The sequence below is a fragment of the Polyodon spathula genome, chromosome 12 (assembly GCF_017654505.1).
Source record: "Polyodon spathula isolate WHYD16114869_AA chromosome 12, ASM1765450v1, whole genome shotgun sequence".
NCBI lineage: Eukaryota > Metazoa > Chordata > Actinopteri > Acipenseriformes > Polyodontidae > Polyodon > Polyodon spathula.
Genome location: NC_054545.1, coordinates 5494317 through 5513956, shown reverse-complemented (window position 1 = coordinate 5513956; position 19640 = coordinate 5494317). Strand labels below are relative to the sequence as shown.

Sequence of the window (19640 nt, the reverse complement as noted above, 5' to 3'; positions counted from 1 at the left end):
ATTATTATTATTATTATTATTATTATTATTATTATTATTATTATTATTAGTAGTAGTAGTGTAGTCAGCAGATAGTATTATTACTGCTACAAATACAGCTTTTACTGTTGCTGCTGATAATAATATTATAATTATTACTCCTCTCTCCTGTTATATCTCGCAGCGGTGAACGTCGCCTTGGAAACTGTTGCTGGGGACGCTGCTTCCGGTTACCAGGAAGTTGTTGTTAGCGACTGAAGTGCAAAGATTAAAGATGGCGGATAGTCTGGAGCTGGGAGACAGCGTCAGGAAGAAATCTGTGAGTGATGTGTACCCTAAATATTAGAACAGTGATACTGTATTTGTACCACCTGTGTTATACATGGAGCGGTTACTTATTGTGTGTGTGTGTTCGCTTTTCTTTGTTACACACGCAGTTGTGTTGGCCCGCTATCTGTGTTTTGTTTTAAGCTGCAGCACAACTAGCATGACGTTCCTTACACTCCTGCATGTTTACATTCAAAACAAGAACCTTTGAAAATCTGTATTACGAGCCTTACAATGTATAGCTATATGAACTCCGCGGAGCACGTCAGTCACAGGAGCTTCAGAAAGAAGAAACTGGAAACAGGAAAGAATCCACTTCAGCATCCGGTGGAGAGGTACATACTGTAGCTACAGTTTATACCCCCTTTCGTGCTAGCGCTGCTGCTGCTCGTTCCTTTAATTCAGTTAACAACGTTATTAAATGAGACATTTGAAAAACTGGAGTTCAATAAAGGAAAACCACACTTTGCTGAAAAATGCTGTCTGGTTATTTTAAGTCCTCATCAGTATTTCAGTTGTTCAGAAAGAGGCTCATTTAATGCGTCCTCAAAGGTTAACCCTGAACGAAAGTAATTTAGATTTAGCAGCTTCATACCTGTCAACCGTTTCTGAGTTCAACCTGCTGTGTTTGTTATTATTAACATATTTAACATTTCACATTCTTCTTACATGGAATACAAAGCGCGTAATCCCCGGCCTCAGGAGAAGCCCTTATCAATCCACAAAATTCGGGTTAGTCCTCCCGTTCCTTAAGGTAGCGTCCACTGTACAACTTTCCAGTTTTTTGTTTTTTTTTGTTGGCGGTGGCATTTTTGCGAACTGCTTCAGCATTTTTTTTGAAGTAATCATTCAGTGACACACCTGCCTTGTGTTTTTTCCTGACCGTGAGGTTTTGATTTGCAATAAGGCTTGTAAGAAATATGGGAACCCCGTAAGAGTTGACAGGTATGCAACCTGATTTTGGTAGCTGTAAACTAATCCAGGTGGACAGTATAACTGACTTCACAGACCCCTAATTTGGGGTCATAAAATAGTTATAAGTTTTATCATTCTTCTTTTTTTCATTATATCTATAGCTAGCTGTCCCAGGTACTCTCTCCCCTGGTCTTATTTTCAGTATTTTTGTTTCTAATCTTGCTGAACTTTGAAACTTCACGAAGAAGAGGATGAAGATGACGTACTGTAATATGGTATATAGAGTAGTAGTTTTTATGAATCTAATTTAGTACTGTAGCTTTTCAATACAAAAAAACCCAACACAGCTGTAGTATTGTATTGTTATTGTAGTGTTTACTTGGTATTTGTATAACAGCTTTCAGTATGGGGAGTGCAGTGTCTGTGTACACTGCAAGAGGCACTGTACATGTTGCTGCTACATAGTGAGTTTGATTCACAGTTTGACCATGCTGGCTTTAATCTTGCATGCACAATACTTTACATTGGAGAGTTGTTCTCACTAGTTCCAGTATTTGGATGTTTTAATATGCAAAATGCTGCCTTTCTGTGTGTGATTATGTAGCTTGAACTACTTTTAATCTGTTTCATAATACCCGTTCCAATTCCATTACAGTTTTGAAACTCCTAGAATTATAACCGATAACAGGACTGTACTAAAGATTATTCTTTGTTTATGAATAGCAGGATTCTGATAAGGTACATTTTTGTTTTCCCGATGGAGAAATTAGAGATATGGATAAATTGAATCTAGTATTAGTAGCATTTCTTTTTCACTTCCCTGTTCTGCTGCATGTGTTTGGTTTTTGTTTGCAGTACAATATATTTTTTGCAGTAGTTATGATCCAGTAGTTAGAACAGGCCTCAGTGGCAGAACAACAGCATCTTTTCTTTGTTTCAGATGTATCCTACTGTAAGGAGTGCATTCGTATTCAGGTTTGAACTAAATTAGAATAAGTTGTCAGTGCAGTAAGAATAGTCAGCACAAACACTTCACATATACCAACTTAATAATACATGCCAGAAAAGTGCATTCAGTTTTGCATTAAAGTTCACATAACTGACCATGCACATTTGCTTCCAAATAAGCTTTGCTTCCAAAATCCGAGCTAATTTTCCTCCAAAGTGAAATTAGAAAGGACGTATGACAGAGCTGTTTGTGTTTTTTGTAAGTGCTGCCATTTGGAGTGTTGAGGTCCAGTTTTGTCCCCAAGAGTAGTAAGCTGAGCCAAATTCCCCAACAAGGAATTTCAGCAATGCTTTTGCATTAATCTTTCCAAATTAGGCCAACTTCCTCAATGTAAAAATGGGATTCTCGCGCCCTCTGCGACCCAGTTTCTACATAAAAAATACATTTTTGTGAGGTGTCGTGTGACCAGTTGGTTTATTTTGAGATGTTTTATCGGCCGGTATTTTGTTTTCTCCATTTCTTCCGCTATAAAATAATTTCACTGATTGGTCACATTTTTCAGCCTTTTTTGTAGTTTTTAGATCAGTTTCAACTGTGGTTGAACTCAGATAACAGACTCTTTGTATTTAGACATTACATATTTTATTTAATTAGAAACATATTTAGGTACATGTTCATGTATGGCTTGACACTAAATCAGCAGGATTTTAATTAATGGTGCATTCGTTTAGTTGATAATACCAATCCCTGAGACAGCGTATTTTATCCATAGTTAACTTTGAAATGAGCGTACAATTTATTATTTTGTATGGAAAAAAAGGTAATTTCAAGTACTAATTTAAGTGATTCTAAATTTCCACATTTGCCATCTATTGATTGTGAATGGTGCCATGCAGGAGAATAATGAGGACATCTGGCAATGTGCAAATCAAAACGCAATTATTACATCTGACCCTATGCAAAACAGCCCCATGAGCTGACATGTGACAGTCAAACTTATTTGTGAGAGGTGCCTTTTTTTGAAAACTTTTCTAAGGGGGAATGTTTTAAGGCTGATAAGTTCTGCAAAAAGTTACATACATTTTAATGGATTTGCAAAAAAAGATTGTAATACAATGCATGCCTTGTTTGTCCTTGTGGAGACCCCCCCACCCCTTAAATGTATTATATTTTTAAATTTTTTTTTTTTTTTTTTGCTAAATTCACTTGCATCCATTAACTTTCAAAAGTAGCCAAAAAAAAAAAAAAAAAGCTTTTGCCCGTCTTGAATATTTCAGCTTTGCTCACTGCCCTAAATTAAATAACTTAGCTGTGGTGACTTCCAGTTCAGTTTAGTTTTAGTTCCAATTGAAAGGGATAAGGAAAATTGATATTTCCTCTCAAGTACTAAATACTTTGAAATTCTGCATCATTTGAAGCCCCAATTTGGTTATGAGAATTGTGATTTTTTTTTTTCATTCACACGTAAGTGCTTTCTTGAATTCTTTCATTCAGATGTTTGTCCTATGGCTTGTTCACAATGCCGTGATCTCTGCTCATTTGTGCCACTATGCTATTTTTAGACCCAAAGGAGAGAGAGAGTCATTTTTCCATCAGTAGTTATTTCAGGTCGTGCTCTGATATCCTAGAGAAACCGGCTTCTGGCAAACGCTCATTATGGTTCCCACAGTCTTTATTTTATACTCTCATATTAGGAAACATAGATGTTTTACATTTAAGGGAAATAACGTGACCAGCAGTGACATTTTAACCAATACAAGTTACTGTGATGAAACTCGCTAAGGACATTTCCTTAGCACAACTTTTGATCAGAATCAGGGGTATACATATATCAAACTATATATATATATATATATATATATATATATATATATATAAAATAAATCTAGAGAAGCAGATTCAAAATTTGTTATTGACTAAGTTATTGACAGTTTCAGATGGAAGCAGAGATTCTAGAAATAGAAATGCCTTTCTCTTGCTATAAGGGTATTTATGATAATATAAAGTAGCTCATATTTTGTTTTCCCATGGCTTTCTGCCATTGCTCTCAAGATGTAAAACAGATGGGTGTAATTCATGTATTTCTGTTGTTCTTTCTTGTTTCTACATTTAATCTTTGTGTTTTTGATCAGTATTCCAATATCCACCTATCCATGCAGACTTATTCTGGTTTTGTGCCTCGTTTGACATATCACTAATTCAGTCAAAGAAAGTAGTATACTCAATTCATCTGATGGTAAAGGGTCAACGTGTCAGTCTTCTTTGCCATTTTAACACGTGGCTTCTTGGATGCAAAAGGTGGGGTTAAAGGTGTTTGGACCTGTTCAGCCATTGATCCTTACTGAAGGGAAAGTAATGGTTCCAGTGGGACACCAAGGACTTTTCCACTCAATGTCACACATCACTCTCAATCATCCCTGCCCTCCTCCTGTTAATTTCGGTGAAGAAACGCCAGGATTTGCCAATCTATCACTCCTAATTGACACTAAATGATCTGTCGGTTTATTGATGAACATTCAGAGCCAGGTTGTCACAATATATTTTATGCTTTTTCCAGACAGTTTTACTATGTCCATCTTTTCTTGTTACATAAGTCTTAATCAAGCACTCATAATGCGTGTTGAAACATCCTCATCTTGGAGACTTGAGTCAAGGTCAGAAAGATGGTGGACAGTGTGCTTCTGCTTTTCTAACTTAACTTAAAACTAAGTGACTAGTTACAGTGGCCAAGAAATTAAGCAGGCTTGTCTTTGTTATCTTTCTGAAGTAGAAAGCAGCAGTATGACAGTGCTGGTAAGACTGTGGTCTCTCTGTAAAAGTATATAATCAACAGACAGCATCTGCTTTCCAAAAAATATCTAGTTTGTTTGAATAAATCTTTTTTTTTTTTTTTTTTTCCTGCTTAGCTATGTAAAAGAAAATCAGTTTGTTCTTAATGTTTAAAACTACCACCTGGCAGAGGCTAAGAGTTGAATTGCGGGTAGATTTCTCACAGCCAGTGCTTGACAGTTTCTCCTGCTCTGGGTCAGTAATGAAGCTCCTTGCATGATGAGGCGACGACAAGATCTGTTTGTTCTCTCCCTTGGGAAGCAGCCGCCTGCTCCATCACTAAGGATAGCAGCCCACTGCTGCCTGTGTCTAGGCAGACTTCAGAACCCCCAGTAGAAGTGGTACAGGAATCCATGACCTTCTGGAGCGTGTGGTCACCTCACACAACAGTGCATCTGGCTGGAAAGCTGGGGTTTATGTCAGCCTGTTCATTTTAAAAGCCTCAAGCTGGAAACACAATCTGCCTTCAAGTTCCTTTTAAAATAATAAGAACCGTGCAAATGTGCATCTGACACCAGTTTTTTTGTTGTTGTTTTAAAGAGCAGGAATCAAGTAGGATTTAACTTTCCCTAAAATATCTTTTGTACAATTACAAAGTTTCATCACCTGATGGCACTGAGTGCTATTCAAAAATACATATTAGGGTAATGGATTAGAGCACATTCTTTTTCACAACTCAGACTTGCAGGAGACATACATTTCTAGTAGGAAAAAAGTAAAATATGTGCATTTCAGTGGCTTGCAATAGGCACTGACCTACATTGAGATTAAGTTTCTTTGGGAGTACTATACAGTGGAAAGAAAATGAATGGCAGAGAGAGGAACTGAAGAAATTAATTAACCAACTGAAAAATGACATCCCATTAGACTATTACATTCTGGGCTGTTGAGATCGGGAAAAAATTAGAAATGGTCTGAAAAATACGAGGGAATGGAACAATTTAAAGAAGGGGAAGATATATTAATAGGGATTTTCTTAGGAGGTGGTTTATCTTGGGTTCAGAAAATAATTTTGTTCAGTATTTGTAAAATGTTTTAGAAATACAGAAGCTATTGGCATGGTACAATACTAGTATCTGATTTTTGGCAATCTGACTTTTCTCTGAATTACAATTTTTTTTTTGTTTAAAACATGTGTTACATTTCTTATCCTATAATATGAATTTGTTTGTGTATGAATTAAACCTCCTATCTCCTACGGTTTTGCAGGAGTCTGCTGGGTTCCCAGCTGTACTGTAACACAGTTGTTTTAAGTTGCATGTTTCACCAGCAGGTGGCACCCCTCAGTAAGCCTCTGCATCAGCACAAATGAACAGTATCGAGCAGAGAAAGACACCTCTGCTTCTTTGTAAAACCATGGCATAAAATGGCAGTAAAAAAATCAACCAAGCCTTTGACAAACTTATTTGTAGTTTATCAAACCTTCGATAAGCCGATGTAAAGCTTATGATGTGTTTTACTTGATTGTCAATAGTATTAAAGTTTACGCGCTTTTTTCAATGCATCCCTTGGAGATAACCTTAATGTTTCAGCGCCTGTTTGCATTCAATTCTGGATGTTTTTTGGTACTAGGATGGTGCTAATGATCAACTAAGATACAGATGTGCCATTGCAATAGATATATGAGAAGACAATATTGAGAAGGGAACAGGATAGGTGTCTAAAAAGAGGACATTTGCAATAAATAAAGAACTTGAACTTATTCATTATTATTATATAAAGGGGATATTTACCAAGCAAATATATGTTGTTAAACTACAATTGTTAATCTGGTTTTATAAGCAATGGTAGTTACACAAGTGATGAGTGCACTTGTTTTAATTTTGACTCACACTGGCACTATAAACTAGTTTTTTAGTTGGCCAGTATGCCCTTTCTTTTATCACATTCCCCTTTTACATCTTGGGGGATTTTTTTTTTTTTTTTTTTTTTTTTTTTTTTAATGAAAACTGTACGTATATTTGCGTTTTTAGCTTTACAGTCAGTAGATGTGGTCACTTAGTGAATGATAGACTGTCTTAAAAGAATGTAACTGTCCTTTCATTAGCTTTACAAAGTGCTGCTTCAGCACCCTTCTGCTGTACTGCATCTCAGGTTAAAGGAGAATTAGCTCAGCATGCTGTTATTCTTGAGTTTAAAAGGCTTAATCAAGTCAATTCTAATAAGATTTTTATTTTCTTCTGTCCCAGGTCTGGAATAAGACCAGCGGCTGATAAGGTTGAGGAGTATGTTTTTACCCATCCCCCCTATATACTTCCTTTAAAGCTTGTCACTATCGATTTGCCTTGCAATACAATAGTTTTTAATAAAAGAAGAACATCTGGTGGAGCTTTTTTGTCCTTTTTAATGTAGTAAATATTCATTCTCACTTAACTACTGAAATGGCAGGACAGCAAAATGCCACCCTCATCTGTTTATAAAAGGCTGCTTAGCAGAACTTGGTTTCATTTTTATTTGAAGCATGAAAGGTTTGTTCCAAAAAAAAAAAAAAAAAAAGCTTAAATCACTGTGCCTTGAAGAACTTAATGCTACAAAAGCATGCCAAGTCATGTCTGTTACATAGCAATCCACTCACCTGTTTATTGCTTGTCCATTTCATGGTATTGCACATAGGTATTACACATAGCATGTTTACTACTGCAATAATTTATTTTAACAGAGGGGCAGGGCTTAAAATATAATTGCATGATTGCACTGTAAATAGAGAAACTGCCCTCTGTATAGTTAGGCTTGCAACCTAGAGCCAATGATCATATCAAACACCAAGGAATTTGGCAAGAGCATTCCAGTCAGCCTGAAAAAAAAAAAAAATAATGTGCCAACACTTATGAAGTGATCTTAATATCAAACCATGTGTAGATTCACTTAGTTGAAAATTCATCATCAAAGTTAAATCCCCATCTTGAAACAACCAATGATGATGACCTCATCATTAGAGCAGATTGAAAGCATTAAATAATTCATTTTCTGTACTTCCTGTTTTTGCAGTAGACGTTTGAGACCGCAAACCCCAGAGGGCTCTGACGAGGAAGGAGGTGAGCGGGTTCTCGATATACTAATGTGTGCCTCCAATGAGGTAGCAGAGAAACCTGAAAACCTGCCATCGTAGCAATCTGAATGACATTGCTTAAAAATGTTAATAATTCATTATCTACAGTTTTGGTTAAGTAAAGACTTCGGTAGGCTGCCAGATTGCATGGTTGTGATTTAAAGGCACCTGTCTAGTTGGGGGGTGGGGGGGGGGGGGGGGGGGGGGGGGTGTATATATATAATCTGCTTTCAGTTATTTTTGAGTGACCCAGTTTCAATCAAACCTATATTCGATCAGGAATTCAGTTAAATAAACAAGATTGTATGCACAGTTGTATATTACATTTTACAAAATATTGAAAACTGTAAATACACGCTAGATCTCTGCTTAGTAACTTGTAGATATTTTGAATCCAAAGGGACAAAAGCTGCCATGACTTATGCACCTCAGGGCTTGGTGGTCCTCAGCACAAACATTGTAGGAATTGGAGAAATTTAAACAGATCAGAGTCAGAGATAACTGTTCAATTTTTCTACCCACATCAGCAGGGGAAATAACAGTGAAATTGCCTGAGCATTTCCCCTAAATTGCACCTGAGTGCAGCCATTCTGTTTACACTCCCTATTCCTTGTGTTTATTAAGATGTTACGTACATTTCAGTGCCTTCAGAGTTCAGTAGAAGGTTTGTTGGTTTATATATATATATATATTCAAAAGTCCTGCCACAACACCCGTCATCTTCCAAGGTCCCCTTGGTTGGTGTGTTTATATATATATATATATATATGGTGTTTATATATATATATATATATATGGTATTTGTATTTAATTTAAAAATAAGTAATTTTTCAGGAGTGGTGACTGTAAAGTTATTTTAGAGTAAAACCAGTAAAACTGTATTTCTTTATCAGTGTCCATTGTCACCAAAACAAGAATGAGACAAGAGGCAATATTAACAAAGCATTGACTTTGTTTAAAGTCTATTCAGAGTTTTAAGAATAAAATAGTCAGGTATCTTGAAACTGCAAATGAACTGGACTTTATCATCAGACAAACTATGACATTTCTTTCAGGAGTGAAAGTAAAAGGTTGTCTCTTTCTGTCTACATTGGGGGGGAGGGTGAGACTCTTGATGCAGGGTTGGCAAATAACAAGATGTAGGTTATTAGACAAAGCATTCATCTGGAATTCTTTACATCTCTCACCTACCAACAGTGGTATTTGAAGACTTGGAGTTGGTAATGGTTTGTTTTGTAACTGGTCTGTTGGTGGTGCAGCTTTTATGTAAGTGAAACTTAAAAAGATGATTACAGCGCAAAGGAGCTCTCTTTATGCAGCACCAGAGGCGTGGGCTTTGGAAATTGCAGCAGCTGAGGGTTAGTGAGATAGCTATACAGCTCCTGATTATTTTATCGTCCCCCAGGACCACAGGCTGACACGAGAGAAAGTGGCAGCCGGGCACCCTCATCCATCATGTGCCAATCGCATTTCAAAAGAACAGACTGCTGTCACAAATGTTTGTGTTGCTAAGCTTCTGGTTTCTTTTTTTAAATGTAGTGCTTTGTTTTCAAATTCTTTTTACATACTGAGGTGCTACAGGTTTTGCCAATACCTTTTTATAAATGGTTTTCTAGAAGAAAAAAAAATAGCAATATATATTGCTTCAGCACTGCAAGTTCATTCCAGAGCACCAATAGTTTGTGAGGACCAACTCTATCACTAAACATAATCTGGAGGTACAGTACGAAACGTAATTAAGCCGTATGCACACCATGTGTGCAGCATTGAAGCCTTAATGCAATGGAACAAATACAACCTACACAGTTGAAGCTAGCTCATGATTAATAAAAGGATCTGAATGGATCATGAGCTGCTTGGTTGGTACCAAAACAATATCTAGCATACATCTTGTTTAGATTGCAGTTCATTTATAGTGTTTTGATATAAATAGAATATTATTATTATTATTATTATTATTATTATTATTATTATTATTGTTTAAAACAATATTATACCTGAATGTGGATGTGAGACTAGTATGTTTTGAAGAGGTTTTGTTTGGAAATCTTAACGCCAGAATAAAGGCCAAAAATGTTTAATTAAAAACCCAGCCCACTCTGACTTTTATATTAGTATATCCACTTACCTGTCTTGTAGGTAATGTTAAAGTTATACTTTAGTTGTAGTATAACATTTTCTTTTTACTAGCACAGACACTGCCAAAAGCACAAGGTTGATTTCAGCTTGTTCTTTAAAATCCCCTTTTCAAAAGTGGTGCTTTTACGCTTAGGTGTATTTCATCCAGGATACGAAGATGGTACTTTTCATTTCAGTTTATGCAAGCTATTTACAATAGAATACTAAGAAGGCACTTACCAATCAGTGTGAGATTCAGTTCCACAGTTTAAGATATTTCAAATAATCTGCAGTTAAATTACAAAAGTAAATAAAAAAACAATATTGTAAAAACAGTAGTTTGTGCATGTTAGTAAACTTAAGTTAACCTTTTCTCTCTGTGATTATGCTTCCTAAAAATGGGAGCCTTGCCCCAGATCTTGAACCCATAGCAGAAAGGGAAACAGTTGATAAACTGTTATTGACAAAGATTCTGTATACAGCTCACACCTACTGAAGAAGCTTTATCTTGTATTCTAACATTGTTATGGAGATAGAAAAGGGGCCTTTTAAAGTATTTGCAAAGATCTGTATGCCCTGGACTTTTGATGTCATTGTGAAAAGACTTATCTTTGATTGGGGGTCGGGTTGGGCTTGGGGGAGTGCTGAAATTTGCTGAATAAAGTGCATTTTAAATGAGACAACAATGTCAGAGAAACTCATGAATATGAAATACCAGTGCCGTGATTTCAGAACACAGATGAATCCTGTCACATGCTAAATCAGACCAATTTCATTAATTAAAAAACATTTTATAATTTCCATATTGTTTTTGTTTGGTTATCTACCCTAAAACAATGACTTTACCTGAAAGTGAGAGAACAATATTAAACGGTAGATTCACATCTTGGACCTTTTTTTTAATTTAGACTGTAGGAGACTAGAATTTCCATTTAGTTGTTTTGGCTTACCTATGATACTGCAGATTATCACAAGTCTGTTTGACATTACTGGGCACTCCTTTCCAGAACCAGCCTTATGAATGCAGTTTTAGTGCATTCAGCCATGTCTCCCTAAAGCCAAGCTTTATAATATTTGTTACTTCAAAAGGACTTCATTTTTAAAAAAAATTTACCCAGGCAAGGCCAACTGAGATTATCAAAAGTTCTTAACGATTTGCATTGTTGTTACTTTTAAATGTTTCGGTAACTGGGCATTATAATCAAATACAAAGTTGTTTTAAACGTTCTTATTGTTGTATATCTAGTAGCTAATAATGTTTTGGTGGCCACAGACGTTACATTAATAAGTCCCTGTGTATACAATTTTTTCTTGGTTTATCCAACTAGTTTTCCTAAAGGGTGTGTCATTGTGGTAAGAAGCTAATGTTACAAATAGTCTTGCTTTACTTAATTTTCCTGAAACAGTTCATTGTTTTTTTAGAGATACTTGAGAAAACATGGCATCACACCTAATTGCACATAACTGTGCAAAATGCCATTGTGTTATGCTTTTGAATTTAGAAGAAAAATATACATTTGCAGACCAAGATCAGCCTGCTGTGTTGCTTCTACAATGGGCAGGCACATGTCTTCCCAAAGGTTGGGGATTCATTGCAACTTGCTGTGCCGTTAGCCCCCTCATCCAGAGTCTAGACAGGAAGCTGCATACAGCCAAGCCTGGGATTTCAGCCTTTTACACCCTTGAGATGTGTAATACAAGCCTCAAACCACTGAGCCAACCTTTTTTTAAAAAACAAGTGATGTTCCAGAAATCATATTAATTTAAACAGTTGTGCACTTGATGATGTATTCATTTGGTCTTGTTTTTAAGGATTCCTGAAATAGTCTGAGCTCGCTAAAAAACTTTTTTTTTTTTTTTTTTTAAAAGTCTGTTTTAAATTTCCTAAACTCAATGAGTTCGCTCTGCCCTTCTTGGGAGCCTAGCCATATTATGTCCTGTTGCTTTTTGCCAATTAAAGAGAATTCCTACTGTTTGACCAGTGTGTTTGCGACTCTTGGCACAGCCACCCTGCCAAGGCACATAGTGACTTCCGACCTTACACAGATGGGCTCGTATAAAAATACTCTTGCACATAGTTGGACGCTGCCCGGGCTGCGTGCAGAGTAGGGACATAGGGAGATGCAGAGTGGCAGAGTGGACATCAGGTTGAAGTGCTGCCCACTTGAGGTCCACCGGGTGGCTTGCAGTGACAGGGCACAAATGCTGGTGTAGCGGGGGGTTCTTTCAGGGGAGTCCCTGGCCTGAGCCCCACACTCAGCAGGAAAGACTGTGTCCTGCTTCTTGAATATTCATAGCAGCCTGGCTGTTGTGACAGGGCAGCTCCAAGGAGGATATGGTAAGACAAAATATCAAATCAGATGCAAATTGTAAAAAGAACTAGGACCTTTTTTTTTTTTCTCCCCCAAAGAGTAAGGTGTGTGTGTTGTTTTTTTTTTTTGTTTTGTTTGTATTTTTCTGTTGGCCAGTGAGATTTATTTAATGAAATTGTTAAGAATTTTAAAAATCTTCTTTATCTGCTGTAGTGTCTTGAAGCTTGTGCAAGGTCGTTTGGTTACACATTGAAGGTTTTGAGGCTTCACATCGGTTAGGTTGTACTTTGTGTTAAATTAGAAATGTATAAGTTGCTGGGCTGTGGTGCTAAAAGAAAAAAAAAAAACGTGTCCAGAGAGTACCGTCTCTCAACTTTGTCTTATAGAGTGGACAAGATACTAGAATTGGCCTTTTCCTCAAATTAAACAACTGTATATCGATTTGTTTTTGTAAAATAACTTTGAAACTACCCATGACCCATCTATGTGATGCATCCTGTCTTTCTGAAAAGTTTTTAACCATATGAGGAAGGGGTTTAATTGCATTCTGAGTTTACCATGAGTCTGCTGTAAAGTTGAACAATTTTTACACTTCTAGATGTCCCAGTAATCCCAGACCTTGAAGACATTCAAGAAGAGGACCTCACAATGCAGGTTGCGGCTCCACCCAGGTAACTAGAACTTTAGACAGTTTACCTGCCTCGCTATTTGAACACTATTTTACCAAAGCTTATATTAATAAATATGTTGAAATGACTGCATGAGGAATGAGTAAATAACAGCAGCATGTTCAGTTATACATGTGTTTGTTTATTCATTGTTTAAGATATTTATTACTGGTGATGAACAATTGTTTCTTTTATAAATTACGAGGTAACAAGGTGACAGACACAACATTGCAGATTTGTTTAAAAATAATTTAATTGTGTTATTTAAATTCAATCAGAAAAGTTTTTCGCAAACGAAAATAGTTCAGACTTGGAAATAATCAGTGCAGGTTTGCATGACTGGAGGAGGTAGAGGTATGATGTATAAGCACATCCATGGAGCTGCTCCACGATGGTTCAGAACACATGGTGATAAACATGAACGAAAAAGTACTAAGCACAAAAAATGCAAATTGCACATAAATTCAAGGTCCTGCTGTGCAAGCATGCCACGCTATCATAGAAAAAAAAAAAGGTTGTTGGGATACAGGGTGGTTATACAGAAGAAAAAAAAAACAGTAATAGTTTGCTATTGTTGAAGAAAAATGTAGTATAATTTGATTTACAAGACTGAGAGACAACCTGACATGTGTCTGCTTTGTGGCATAGCTGCGACAACGTTGTATGTTATTAAGCAATCCCTGTCTTTCCGTGTGTGATAATATCCACATTGAACTCATTGCTGGAGCAATGTAGCGTGTAATGTGCTGAAAGTAGGACTGGCATGCATTGCTAGGGCGACTGCTTCGCACGCTTCGAATTGAAAGTACAGATAAGCAGCTGGGCTTCATTTTATGTATTTATAATCCAGTTGACTTGGTTGCGATAACAAACAAGGATGTGTCGTCCTTAACGAAGCCAGTAACATTTTGATTGAATCATCAAGAAATGTAAAAATGCTGTCCGTAACAGATGCACCATAAGACTGGCTAAGGAAAGCTTGGCCTTGGGAAGTACAAAATAATTATTTTTGTCACACAACTGTACAAACAACAGTGCCTGAATTGTGTCACCAGTTGAAGTCATTACTCCCAAGAGGATGGAGATTAATTGTTCCCAATGATCAGCAAACATTTTCATGTTATCTACAAATTATCTGCAACTCATTTTAAAGATGTCTTTGTTATTGCAAATAAATGGCTTAAGTTAGCATGCAATATGATAGAAGATCCTTCTACTTGAGAGCAATCCAATCAGAGTTTAATTACAACTTTCAAATTCCAATGCAGTGTTCATAGTGGTTCATGAGAAACTTGGGTTTCATAGAGTAAAACTGGGGATCTAAATCTTAAATTTGTTGCCCAAAATGTCTCCTGCTGAACTATATTACATATATAAAGGGCTTTGCCTAGAAGCCTGAAAACTGTATTTTTGTTGTCAGGATACAGGTTAACAGGGTGATGACTTACCTCGACCTGGACGATGATCTCATGAAACATTCGGCTTTTCAGACATTGGTAAGTCGACAAAGCAACAAAATAAGCTTACCAAGCACAATAAAAAAAATAAAAATAAAATCACAATCAGTTTAGTCTCTAGTAACAACACTTAATCCCTGTGATCTGGCTTTTTCTATTTACTAATCTCAATATAGTGAATACTGTAAACCATTTGCTATTGAGAAAGAACCGTTCCAATGCAGGTAAAAAGATGATTTAATAAGGTTATTTATACGAGATACCCATGTTATCTGTTACCATCCGTTATATGAAAAAGTCAGTTGTCTTTTAGAATTATTAGTTAATTTTTTTTTTTTTCACCACTAGAGGGCTATTAAGTATTTATTGGTCAAATTCTGCCATCTGTGAAAATAGACATTTTAAAGTATTAATTTTACTGTTCAGGCTAATTATTTTGTAACTGTTTCACAGTGTAACCGCTAATTACAGTTTTTCAACTGCAAAGAGCCAGGGAAACCATTGTTTTTAATCCTTTGGGTGAAGACAACTGAACGCCAGATTAAACAAACCCATATGCTGCAGTATATAATAGCCATTTGTTTACTGTTTGGCTCTGTAGTCTATAAAACTGAATGAATGATTGTTATCATAAAAGTAAGAAGGAGCATCCGCTTATTGACATTTTCAGCGCATTTCCAAATCTTTTTTCACCTGCTTCTACAGGATGGAGAAATTGACCTAAAACCTCTCAATAAAGTATTGGCACCAGAGCAGGAAGTCAGAGAGGTAGGTTTTATACTTTGTATTTTCACCTCATTTGTTACTAAGTATACAGATGTAATGTCTGGTAGCCAGATAGGTTTTATGATGTCTCTTGGCATGAGGAGCATAAAGAGGTCTTCAAGCAATTAAGCATCCCTGTGAGGGGAGGTTGTAGGAATTAGAAAAGCACCCGCAATTGCTGATATAAAACATCTCCGCTTGCAAATTCATATTTTATTGGTTGTGGAAAGTAAACACCTCTGGCAGAATCTAACGACACCCTTCACTTTGATCTGAGACCGGAGGTGACTGCCATATTGGGGTCATGTGACTTTGGTTTTGGGATAATATTGGTTTCGTAGTTGCTAAAGAGATGTATTGTGAGAGTCTCTTGGTCAAGTTTGATCGTGGGTATCACACAAGAAGAAAAGAATCCTTTTGTGACAAAGCTGCCACGCCATAATTTTAATGGGCTTGTTTTTGCCATCTTTAGGAGGATGTTGGCTGGAACTGGGATCATTTGTTCACTGAGGTATCTTCAGAGCTGGTGACTGAATGGGATCAAGGGGACAAGGAGGACCACACACATTGCTTGCCTGATTTTAAGGGATATACAGTTTGGGTTACTTATATAAATATGCTGAAAATAGGACTCTGCATTTGCTTTCACACTTCTGTCCTAAGCAGAGACATGTGCCACTTGATACCAAAAAAGGATGATAACAAGTTGCTGTGAATAAATCTGCATTTTTGAAGGATGTCACTGCTTTGATTTGCAGTATGTGCAGAGCCTGGCTTTCAAGTACTGTAGTAAAGTTATGTCAGATATTCAAAAACAAAAGCGTACAAGAAAAAAGTTTTTGAGACAGCAGAAATACATTTTATTCATTTAGCTGCTTTGCTTTCTACAGGTCATGTAAATGTTCTTCGCTTACTGAAAGTTCAGTGTGGTCAGTCTTTACATATTAGTCATCATCAGCCCAGTGTGCATGTGGTTATGTAGGCACTTCAGCAGGCCATTGCAATTCTATAAGAAACAGTATTTTAATAGGATTGCATTGAATTGTCAACAGCCTCTAGATTTCTACTGAATGAGATTTTGATGGAAGAGGATTGTCTTCAAACATAACTCTAGAATAATATTCCTAGGAATTTGAACACTCTTGTTATACGTATGGGAGCAATGCTTAAACATTTACTGTGAGAAATTAAAATATATTTCTCTGATTATAGCAATCATTTTCTTTCTTTTTTTTTTTTTTTTTTTTTTTTTTTTTTGAAGTGTTGTAGGCTAAATTCCACATTTGTTTGTTTTTGGCCATTTAAAATAATATATCTTTGTTTATCATTAGCGCCCAGATACATTTATGAAGCTGCAAAGTGAGGTTTGTTTCTACCTGTACAACTCAAACGTCACATTTGGAATTGAAGATGAGCTCTTGCGTGTATGTTTTGCATTTGGAATGAGATGCAGTCCTGATAAACGCTGAAGTATTATCTTCCATTCTCCATAGTATATAACATTTAGGATTTCCTAAAGCTTGTGCATAAAGAGATCTGAAAAGTACAGTAACCTGATGTGTATAAACTTCAAGACACTCTTCCTGCATTGGGTTTGTTTATAAATGCTTAATTAATTCCTCCCATATGTTGCGAGCAGCTGCTGTGGTGCCCTCTTCTTGCCCCCTGCAGAGCAGTGCAGTCACCATCCATGTAGAGACAACCTCTAGCTGTCTCTCCGGAGGTAGCAGCATTAGCAACTTCAGTGCCGGCATTTTACTGAGATTTTGTTTTCTATGCAGAGGATGATAGAGCTGTAGCATTTTAGATGAGATTGGAAGCAAAACCTTCTGATCAGAGTGATGGCGTGCCTTTGCCGAACAACCCCCAAGCCAGCCCACAGATTAAACTGAGCCATGGTTTGGCAAGTACCTGGTTCAAATTCTTTTAACTGACCTTCCTTATTTAGACCTGCTTCTCCACCCCAGTGCTATAGAGCTTCTGTAGTTAAGAGATACAGTTGTAATGAACACTGTCAACTTTTAAATTGCCTTTGGCAACTAGCTAAACTAGGGTGAGTCAATGTCAGAAGCCAGTGCTTTGGATTATTCTCATTTTATTGCATATGACTTTGGAAGGATAATACATTACATAGAAGTCTTATTTTTAGATCCTCAAATATAACATTAATGCAAGTCTATACATTGTAGAGATTTGTGTCCTTGTAATTGAGGGTGTAAGGTGTAAATCATTTATGATTTTCGTTTTTAGCCTTTTAAAGATCCAGTCATGATGAAACTTGGGTAACTCTGAATCTGCTAATGCATGGATGAACCTTTCTGTCCGTTCTTGTTTGTCACACTTCAGTTTTTACATGTACTGTACAGCCACAGCAAGTTGGTCATCGATGATACTGATTTTGAGTTTATCGCAGTGGAGATGGATGCATGTTACCAACAGTATAGAACTAGCAATAAACGTCTTGTTTGTGGGAAAGAGAAGTTAAATCATTTGTTTGAGATGGATATGTAGATTTTTAAAATCAACATTCTTAACATTAAAGATGTGTGAATAAAGTCTACTGTTCATTTTTTTGTTCTGTGTAACTCCAGCAGGAGCAGTCCCACCGTTAGGGATGTCTATTGGTTTAAATCTTGGATTGTATGCTGTGAATAAAAATCTACCCATTGTGCTTAAGATCCTTCATCTAACGTTATTTTCTAAATGTGCATTGTGTTTGCTTTGAAGATCAGTAATGTTTTTAGAGGTTCCAAATGCCTCTGTGACTTCAATTATTTTCAGGCCATTTATATTACCAAATGTATTCCCCAGTTCAATACAGCAGTTTAAAAAAAAAAAAAAAGTTTTAATATTGCTCTTCATTCAATTGTTTATTGAAAAAAACCTTTTGCTAACATGCTTTTTCCCAGCTAAAAATGACCAGTAATTGAATAGGGCCCAAAGTTGTTTACAAACTTGGCTTCAAAATTGGAGGAAAATGATTATTTGAAAATAAAGTAATGTAGAAGCTTGATTCCAAACAAAAGAAATAGCCTTGGCTCCTGCCCCCCATTTTGTGATTTTTAATTTAAAAAAAAAAATGGTTTTAATACAATTGTTCAGTGGCCTTTCACTAAACAGTGTTACTCATCAGCTAGGTAGGCTTATTTTAATGCTTTTTGGTATAGGGCACTAATTAGGACTTTGAAATCGGATAATCTTCTAGCTTTTTTAATATGTTAAAGTGCTGACAGAACTTATATATCTTATCTGGACTTGATATCTAGCTTCCTTATAGCCCAAAAGCAATAATTTCTGTTTTATTAAAAAAAAAAAAAAAAAAAATCTTGAACTGTAGATATACTCTACTGATACAGTCTGTGCTCCCAGACAGAGTGAGGCGTGTGGAAAGATACACGATGAACTGATGTTATTGTGCTCGGAGTCGACTGCTGTGCACAGAAATGTCAGCGGCCTTGCTGTAAATTCTTGACTAGGAGTTTCATAACTTGAAAGGTGCCATGATCCGCAGCGAGGCCTCCAGCATAGCTCTGTTTGAACCACGGAGGCATTTACATTGGGGTGGGCTTTCATAAGATCAAATTAACCTTGTTAAATCTAGAATAGATTGTGTAAAAGTGCAATTAAGAGTCAGATATCGACTACAGTGCATTGTAACCAAGCACAGTGCCCCAGCCAGGAATCAAAGTTGGGTTTTCCATTGCACAGGAATATGTAACACTATATAGAACATTTCTGCAAGTTCATATAAAGTCTAGATATAGAGATAGAGAGATAGTAATATAGAGATATTATGCATTCGGCACTGATTTGCATTCTACCCTATTTACAAAGCTTTGAGTCATTTAAAGGACGTTATGAATGAGTTTGATATATTAATAAAACTTGCTGACTGAACATTGATCCTAATTCAGAAATTGCTGCAACTTGCCAGTACATTTTGCCAGTACATTTTATTCTGTTTTTCTTTACACGTAAATTTGAAGTATGAAAAAATTCCAGTTGCGATTTTGTTTCTTTTTAACTGTCAGAATGATTTTGCTAATATATTTATTCATTCAGAATGAGAAGTAGCCGCTATTGTTAAACTGTTATATATCCATAGCCCTCGATGAAAACACCACTGCTTCTTTCTAAACATTTTTATTAAAAAAACAAACAAACAATATATATATATTATATATATATATATATATATATATATATATATATATATATATATATATATATATATTATATCGGGCCCCTCGTAAGGAGATCAATATGACTTTT

At 36.2% G+C, this 19640-nt stretch overlaps 1 protein-coding gene across 1 annotated transcript; it reads left to right on the top strand.

Moving 5' to 3' along the window:
- The first annotated feature begins 325 nt into the window (after window positions 1–325).
- LOC121324806 (intraflagellar transport protein 43 homolog A-like) lies at window positions 326–16616 on the top strand. The gene is made up of 6 exons (XM_041266993.1): window positions 326–641; window positions 7988–8034; window positions 13077–13149; window positions 14567–14642; window positions 15309–15371; window positions 15841–16616. Exons 1-6 carry the CDS (start codon window positions 541–543, stop codon window positions 16081–16083), a joined length of 603 nt encoding a protein of 200 aa, XP_041122927.1. The 5' UTR covers window positions 326–540; the 3' UTR covers window positions 16084–16616.
- Window positions 16617–19640: the final 3024 nt, after the last annotated feature.

What these genes read in the sequence shown, in the direction of transcription:
- LOC121324806 (XM_041266993.1), top strand. Translation starts at nt 541, where the DNA reads ATGTATAGCTATATGAACTCCGCGGAGCACGTCAGTCACAGGAGCTTC. An exon ending in CTTCAGCATCCGGTGGAGAG is followed by an intron (nt 642 to 7,987) that starts GTACATACTGTA and finishes CTGTTTTTGCAG; the next exon opens with TAGACGTTTGAGACCGCAAA. An exon ending in ATTCGGCTTTTCAGACATTG is followed by an intron (nt 14,643 to 15,308) that starts GTAAGTCGACAA and finishes CTGCTTCTACAG; the next exon opens with GATGGAGAAATTGACCTAAA.